This window comes from Pterocles gutturalis, unplaced genomic scaffold (genome assembly GCF_000699245.1).
Source record: "Pterocles gutturalis isolate BGI_N339 unplaced genomic scaffold, ASM69924v1 scaffold15207, whole genome shotgun sequence".
Taxonomy (NCBI): Eukaryota; Metazoa; Chordata; class Aves; order Pterocliformes; family Pteroclidae; genus Pterocles; species Pterocles gutturalis.
In genome coordinates, this window is record NW_010113004.1 from 1,113 (window position 1) to 9,129 (window position 8,017).

General features: G+C 55.0%; 1 protein-coding gene across 1 annotated transcript in view; it reads right to left on the bottom strand.

Moving 5' to 3' along the window:
- Positions 1 to 309: 309 nt before the first annotated feature.
- The window catches only part of DHX38 (DEAH (Asp-Glu-Ala-His) box polypeptide 38), a gene marked incomplete at its 5' end in the record, with an annotated part of 9,317 nt that continues 1,609 nt past the window's right edge, over positions 310 to 8,017 (bottom strand). Inside the window, 21 exon segments of the mRNA XM_010074289.1 lie at positions 310 to 586; positions 732 to 853; positions 1,026 to 1,121; positions 1,519 to 1,644; positions 1,724 to 1,858; positions 1,934 to 2,089; positions 2,167 to 2,321; positions 2,400 to 2,608; positions 3,140 to 3,252; positions 3,371 to 3,478; positions 3,724 to 3,840; positions 3,913 to 4,023; positions 4,203 to 4,343; positions 4,774 to 4,959; positions 5,050 to 5,116; positions 5,118 to 5,219; positions 5,475 to 5,612; positions 5,716 to 5,828; positions 6,747 to 6,854; positions 6,939 to 7,100; positions 7,742 to 7,897. Coding sequence (XP_010072591.1) covers positions 502 to 586; positions 732 to 853; positions 1,026 to 1,121; positions 1,519 to 1,644; positions 1,724 to 1,858; positions 1,934 to 2,089; positions 2,167 to 2,321; positions 2,400 to 2,608; positions 3,140 to 3,252; positions 3,371 to 3,478; positions 3,724 to 3,840; positions 3,913 to 4,023; positions 4,203 to 4,343; positions 4,774 to 4,959; positions 5,050 to 5,116; positions 5,118 to 5,219; positions 5,475 to 5,612; positions 5,716 to 5,828; positions 6,747 to 6,854; positions 6,939 to 7,100; positions 7,742 to 7,897 — 2,706 coding nt within the window.

The following is an 8,017-nucleotide window of genomic DNA, read 5'->3' on the forward strand; positions in this document are numbered from 1 at the left end:
TCAAAATGCTCGAGCAGCACAAGTGCGAGCAGCTAGAGGTGAGCAGAACTCCTGGCACCGCCTGTCCCAAAACAGGGCTGGGTCCCTGGTCTCCTGTGTACAGGGACAGCTGAGCACTGCTGCCTGGCCCCTCTGCAGGAGGATGGGTCAGGGACAGGCTGGCTTTGCCCTCGAGGTCAGTGTAATTCTGTGCCTTGTCCCAGGCTCTACAGGGCAACACCTTGACAGTACCAGCCCCGCATGGTTCTGCAGGGCTGCCTCCACCCAGCACCCACCTCCAGGACAAGAAGCAGCGCAAAACAAATCAACTATTAGACTGACAACCTTTAAACAAATAAAATTATTTCTGTTCTGTAGCAAAATTGGTGTCAAGCACCAATGCCCTCCTGGGCCACGAGCCGTAGAGAGCCTCACCGGGTACAGTGATCATAGGAGCTGAGCACTCGAAGACTCAGCTGCTCCTGCAAGTCTTTAAGCCTCAAAGCAACAGGCGCTGCCTTCTCAGAGGCCAAAGCGGGCTGGGATGCGTCGTGGCGTCAGGGGCTCCCCCTGCTCCTTCCGCCCAGGGGTGTAGATTTTAGTAGATCTGCCAGGAGAGGATAAAGGTGGTTAGTGGAACATGGAACCTTTCCATGCACTGGAACTCCCATGGGGAAGCTAGGATCCTCCACACAGCTCACTGCTCCTGCTCTTAAGCAGGCAACCCATGGCCAGGCAGGGCCAGCCCCTACCTCGCGCTGGCCAGGGGGTTACGGCGTTCCTGCTCCTCCCGGCGCGCTCGCAGCTGCTCCTCAGCCAAAGCCATCTCTTCCTCCATGGCAGACACTTCCTCCTTGGCACGGCGGCGGTTCTCCTGGAGCAAGGCAGCAGCGGGTCAGGGACAGGCAGAGGGCTAGCCAGCAGCAGGCTCTCTGCAGGCCCACAGGCCTGCTCCCTCCATGTCAAAACACCCACATGCACACTCCATTAGAACAGGCATGCAGCGGGGCTGCTGTCTGCAAGCTTGTCCTGGACAGGAGACTCACCTGGCGTGACTTGCCGGCATGTTTGATACTGTAGAACATGGGCCCCAGCTCTGCCAGCCACTCTCCATCCACAGCAGTGACACACTGCATGTATTCCTGCAGGGACAGACAGACAGACCAGGGTACCAGGATGGTGCTCTCAGGGCCTGGGCATCATTTCCAGAGCCACGGCAGCCCCCTCCCTCCCCCAGTTGCTGATGGCACTTCTCAGGCTGGGACTGCACTCCTTGCAGACAATTCCTCCTGGCCTCAGAAGCTGCTAGGGGCTGGACTTGGCAAGACCACAAAGAGGTTCAAACATGTCCCACTATGCCAGGAAGAAGTATGGGGAAAGGGACAAACAGGACTCTGCAGATGACACAGGCGTGCCTAGCTGGTACAGTGAGAAAGGCCGAGAACTGTCCTTCTGATAGATCCTGGTACCACAGCAAAGCCCTCCCCCCTCCCTCAGAGCACTCCTCACCCCTCTCGCTGGCCCTCAGCTCACACTCACCTTGGTGGTCATGACCAACTCGTGATACACGATGTAGTCTGGTGTATAGCCCATGCCAAACAGAGAGCTGGTGGGGTGCAGGTGGCAGGGCATGCCTGTGCGGATGTTCACGTACTCCCCAATGCCCTGCAGAGAGAAGGGTGGTTATCCCACCTGGTCCCAGGCAGGGCCTCTCAGCCCTCCGTCTAGCACAGACACCTCTCACCTTCAGCTTTGCAGCCTGATGGAAATACGCAGCACAGATGCACTTCCTGACAACATCCCAGTCGGTACCACAGGAGGCTAAGCTCATCCGCTGCTGCACCATGATGTCCTTGAGCTGGGCACGCACCTCCCGCACCTGCAAAGGCGTGGGGCAGTCAGATCCCTCTCCTGTGCGAGGCTCCCTTCCCCAGCCTCGTCGCCACAGCCTCACCTTCCGCATGGCCTTGGCATGGATGAAATGCTGGTTGCACCACAGCGTAGAAAAGCTGTTGTTCTTCCACTGCAGGTAAACATTCAGGTAAGTCAAGTGATCGCTCTCTGGAACAGCAAATTTCTCCCGCACTTGGTCACTCTCCTCCTCTCGGCCCTGAAGGGTGAGCAAAGAACACAGGTTAGTCAAAGGGCAGGGGAAGGCTCCAAACCATTGAAAGAGCAAATAGATACCTTAGGCCGATAAAAGATGGCAGGAACAGACAACATGGAGACAATGAGCAAGATCTCAGAGCTGCAACCCATGTCGCAGGAGACAATGAGCATTTTGGAGAGTGCAGGATCCAGTGGGAACTCCACCATGAGACGTCCAGTTGAGGTCAAACCACCTGTAGAAACAGCACAGGGATCAGCAGCTGGGCAGGTCCCCATCCCATGGGCTGACAGCTTGCCCCAGCAGCCAGTACCTGTGTTATCCAGGGCCCCCAGGATCCACAGCTGGTACATGGAGTTCAGCATGTTGTCCTCAGGGGGCGGATCCATAAAGTGGAACTGCAGCAGGTCCTGCACACCCAGGGACTTGAGCAAAAGCACTACATTGGCCAGGTTGGTGCGCTGGATCTCGGGCACCGTGGTTGTCAGCAGCTCGTTCTTGTAGGCACTCTGGGTGTAGAGCCTGCGGAACAGATGCCAAGAGCATGCTCCTCCCACTCAGGCCACAGTGTTCCTCACTGACCCCCCAGCCGTTGCCCAGCCCAGCCAGGCATGGCAAGGGGCAGCAACTCCGCATGCAGCCAGGCAGCCAGCAGGAGCGCAGGGAGGAGCCTCTACCCTGGCCAAAGCATGGCCACCCAAGCACAGAAGGCACCTGGGCTGCAGCACCATGTACACCCCTCTCAAGCACAGTCCTTCCCTGGGGACGGGCCAGTCTCAAAGCAAAGCCCCGAGAAAACTGCCTTTGGCTTGGCTCTTATCCTGAGAGCATCAAGAGCAGAACAGCCACAAGTGAAGATGCGCAAGGGAAGAAACTGGAGCACATCCTTTCCTCTGCAGAGGCGCTGGATCCAAAAGAGTCCTCAAGGACTGCCTACTGCCCTCATCCCCCCAGGAAGTTCAAGATAATGAACAGCTCCAGTGAGAAAAAAATACATATAACGATGCCAAGCTGCAGATAGGACAGGAACAGGAACACCGGTGATGCACCTACCTGAAGCAGTGGCCTGGGCCTGTCCGGCCAGCTCGGCCTGCCCTCTGATTGGCATTGGCTTGACTGATGGGGTAGATCTGCAGCGCATCCATGCCTATACGGGGGTTGAAAACCTGCAGGACACAAGAAGAACAGACTAAAGTAAGAGGAAAACTGGGTCACTACCACAGAACTCCCTCAACCCAACCCCAGAGATCACAGACGTAAACAGTCCAGGAAATCTTGGCTTACCTTCAACTTGCAGTAGCCAGAATCAATCACAAACATGATGCCGTCCACCGTCAGCGAGGTCTCTGCAATGTTAGTGGCAACAATGCACTTCCTGACCCCATCTGGAGCCTGCAAGCAGACTGCACATCAGTCAAACCCCTGGGCAGGGGCCCCTGCACCTCTGAGGAGTGCAGAGCAGCACGACAGAGCCCAGAAGGACAGGGTTGGCTCCTGGGAAGCTGAGGGGGCACATGCTTTCTCTCGCCCTCCACATGCAACACAAAAGGCACGTCTGCACCTCTCACTCATGCACAGTAGTCCCCCCTGCATAGTTTCCCCCATCCCCACTCCTGTCACAGAGCACACATCAGCACCTTCTGGAAGATCTTGGCCTGCAAGTCTGACGGCAGCTGAGAGTAGATAGGCAGTACAGCAAGAGCAGGAGCCTTCTCCAGTTCCTCAAGGTGCTCCACAATTTGCTCTGAGGTCACCTAGACACAAAGAGGGGTGTAAACATAAGGTTGAAACAAGGGGGTAGGACGGTGCCTGCCCTCCCAGCTCACCTCTATGTCCTCCTGGCCAGGCATAAAGACAAGGATGTCTCCAGGAGCACCGGACAAATGGACCTGCAGGGCTTGTTTCACCGCAGCCTCCACGTAATCCTCCTGCGGGGTCTGAAAGGCACAGCCCAGGTCAGACACCAGCAATCTCACCTGCCCCGTCCTGCGTGCAAGGCCGCATCACAGCACGGCTACTCCTCCCCTACCCTTACTGTCCCCCACAGACCACTGTACCCCCAAGTCACAACTCTCTCCTGTCACAACAGAACTTCCCTCCGCAACGTTGACCGTACCTTGCTGAAAAGAATATCAACAGGGAAAGTGCGCCCAGGAATGTGGAAAATAGGAACGTTCCCGAAGAAGTTGGCAAACTTATCTGCATCCATGGTGGCAGAGGTAACCACAAGTTTCAGATCTGAGCGTCGGGCCACCACCTAAGAAAGCAGATGAAAGGAACAATAAGGAAGGGGCATTTGAGTGTGGCGGCAGGCTGCTTCCATTACTACTGAGACAACAGCACAGGACAGAGCTTCTCCTGTACCCTACAGGCACTGGCCACTAATGCCAGAGAACACAGATGCTATAGGATCTGTGCAGTTAAGACCACCTGACGACATTGGTCCAGGAAGCCTTAAGCCAGCAAAGATCTCCGCATCTACAATTAGCCAGCAAGTCTCTGACAGCACTTAGGCCCTTAAACCCCCAGAACCAGGGAGCAGAGTGTTGGAGTACCAAGTGCAGAGATGTGGCAGCTCTGCTTCCCTCTCACAGACCTGGCAAAGGGCTGTCCCTGCCCATACTCTGCTTTAAGATCAGCTCACGTGCCCTACGTGCTGCTGTCCTCTAGTCCAGGCTCACACACACCTCCCGAAGCAGGCCAAAGAGTACGTCCGTATTGAGGGAGCGCTCATGCGCCTCGTCCATGATGATAGCACTGTAGTTGTCCAGGTCAGCCTCTCGCAGTGACTCACGGAGAAGGATCCCATCTGTCATGTATTTGATCACTGTGTTCTCTGACGTGCAGTCCTCAAAGCGGATGGCGTAGCCCACCTGGGAGGGCAGAGATACCAGCAAGTCTCTCAGCAGCCCCAGGCACTCACTGTCATCAGGCCGCACCCCTGCACCCACCGCCAGACTCACCTCCTCCCCTAGACGCACTCCCATCTCTTCACTGACTCGCTTGGCCACTGACATGGCGGCCACTCGGCATCATGCCGTAGTCTGTGTAGCCATCCTCGTGCAGGTACTGCGTCAGCTGCGTCGTCTTCCCGCTCCCCGTCTCCCCCACCACAATCACAATGCTGTTGTCTCTACAGATAAAAGGGAAAGATTTATTTCTTCATACGCCACAGAGAAGGGCTTTTGCAACCACAGCCCTGGCTGGCCACTCAGACATCATCCTGCTCAGGTGGGAAAGCTGCCACCAAACACACAAAGCAACAGGCTTTGTCCCCTGAGGGTACCGCTTCCAAATGGGCCATGTATCTAGAACTTCCCTCTTGGGTTCCTGACACCTACCCCAATGCCCTGGGGATGCTCTATGACCAGCTCCCGAGCAGCCATACCTGAGGATGGAGAGCAGCTCCTGCTGCACAGCAAAGATGGGCAGATACTGTCTCTGCTCCAGGATTGATTTCTTCTTGGCAAACTCACTGCTGGCTTCGCTTTTTTCTTTCATGTGTTCAGCAAACTTTTGCTCAGTCCTAAGGAAACATCAGGAGTCCTGAAACTGCTTCTCCACACACCTTGGTATGCCTACAGCCCTCATCACTGTCTGAGCAGAAGCAATTCAAAGCAAGCTCCTACTTGTAATCGACTTTGCCATCTTCTGTCACCATCTCATCCTTCTCCTCCTCTCTCTTGATCCCCATAATGTCTCCCAGTTTTGTGCCTGCCAGCTCCCAGTGTTTATGCTGAGCCTGGAAGGACAGAGAGCAGTACAGTTTTGCCACAGCAAGCACTGGCAAATCATTCTTCTTCAATCCTACTCATAAGACTAGAAAAGCACATTAGCCCTGTAATTCCCCAATGCTACAACGCAGAACGCACAGCCCATTCCCACATCAGGTTGCCCTCTTCCAAGGGAGCTGGAGCAGAGCTTTTAGACACTGGTCTGGATACAGAGACTTCAGGCACAGGACGACGAAGTGCGTCCTAAGAAAACGGGTCCAGCTGCTGACCCTTCCTTAAATTTGAACTTAAACCCATGCAAACCTGAACTAGAGATAATCTTGCTGCTCTAGAGAGGTGCTCACAGGCCTCTCTCCCCATCTTCCTGCTTGCTCTTGCCTCTGATACCAGTTTAGCTTCCACCTCCCTTCCACTCATAGTGTAAGTAGCTCAAATCGAGCTCAATTTCAATTTACAAGGAACACATCTGTGCTTTCCCCACAGCTATCATATAAGCTTTCTCTAAAGTCTGTAGAAAACATCACCAAAATCTAACACGGTACCTTACAGCATACTCCTCCTCACAACTCTTCTGCTGAGACACGACAAGACACATCCTGCCGCCATACTGCTGACTGTCCCTAAGCTACCTTGCATTCTTCCACCTGCTCCCCTCTCCCATGATCCAAAGGCCCTTTGGATCAGACTCCTCTGCGCAAGGGCACCATGACTCGTGTCCCAGGCAGTGCCTGAGGAAATCACATCACAGCAGCTGCTTATGAGACAACGCAATGAGCTGGATTGCCAGGATATCCCAGGTCATAAAAATATAAACTTGTTATTGCCAGTGCCGCCCAAGCCTGTATTCTGCAAAGCCCAAACAAAAGCTATGAAACACTACATAACACGTGTACAGGGGGGTAGTAAGACAAAAGTTCACAGCATACCCTCTTACGCTCCTTCTGCTCCCTGTGCTTGCGCACCAACTGGCTGCCTTTCCGGGCTATGATGGCCAAATCCGACGTGGCATCCTTGACAGGGATGACTGGCTCTGGCTAGAGGAAGGAGGAATTGCTTAAGTACAGAGAGTTCACACTTGTGGAGCTCCCTGCCACAGTGCTTTCAGCCACAGTTTTTACCTGCTTGGTGAAGACAATCCTTCCATCTAGGAAAGGAGGCACCAGGTTATGCATCAACAGATGCACTTTAGCGGAGTTATCCTCCTCAAAATCTTCGTCCACTTCAATCCGATGAACCACACCACTGGTCAGCATGCGATTTGTCTCCCAGCGCTCGTTATCCTGCAGGAAACGACATACCAGAAAATACAGAGAAGCCCCACAGAAAGCCTGAGAGATCACACCAGGACACTGAGCTCAAGTCTGGGCCCCACAGTGACAACAGGCTGAAACTGATGGTTCCAGCCTAGGGAGCCTGACAGGACGCACTAGGGAAGAAACAGTAACTGGAAGCAGCAGGGTATGAAGCACAAGGACACCAGCACTGTCTCCAAGGAAATGCAGACTGACATTGTTCACCAGGCCCCTGCCATACTCAGAATACACCAGGAAGCCTGGCCACAATCCTGCTCATGTGCTGAGAGCAGCCACCCCCAGCGTCCACTGGGCCAACAGCAGACAACCCCAGTGACACAACTCACACCCCACCACAGCAGGAGCACAGCCCTGGACACTGCGACCCACCGCAGTCGCTCTGGTTGCGAATTCTGCCCCACACACAAGATGCAAGCCTGCATGTTCCAGGGGAATTTAACAACAGTTTCCCTGCGAGCCCTCGTTCAGTCTGGGACAGAACACAGACTGTCCTTCTCCTCCTGAAACAAGGGCTCAGCCTCTGCTGCCAGCAAGCAGATCTCTCGAGGAGCAGCAAAACAAGCAGTGCCCACGTGTTCAGAGCAGCCGACCCCACATCTTGCCCCTACCTCATTGATCTGCCGCCGCTGCGCCGAGATGCGCTTCTGCCTCTGCTTGTGCAAGTGCTGCTCCCGCTTCTTCACGTACTCCTCAGAGGAGTAGGCCAAGGGGTTGTGAAACTCGTCGTAGCCCTCATCCATCATGTACCAGTCCCGGTCGGCTTGCTGAGGGGGCAGAGGCGTGGCCCTGAGCTCCACTGGTGCCACAGGCTGAGCCGGGCAGCCCCCTGCAGCAGACACCCATGGAGATGCCGCACGGGACGAGCCCTTCTGCCGCTCCCCACC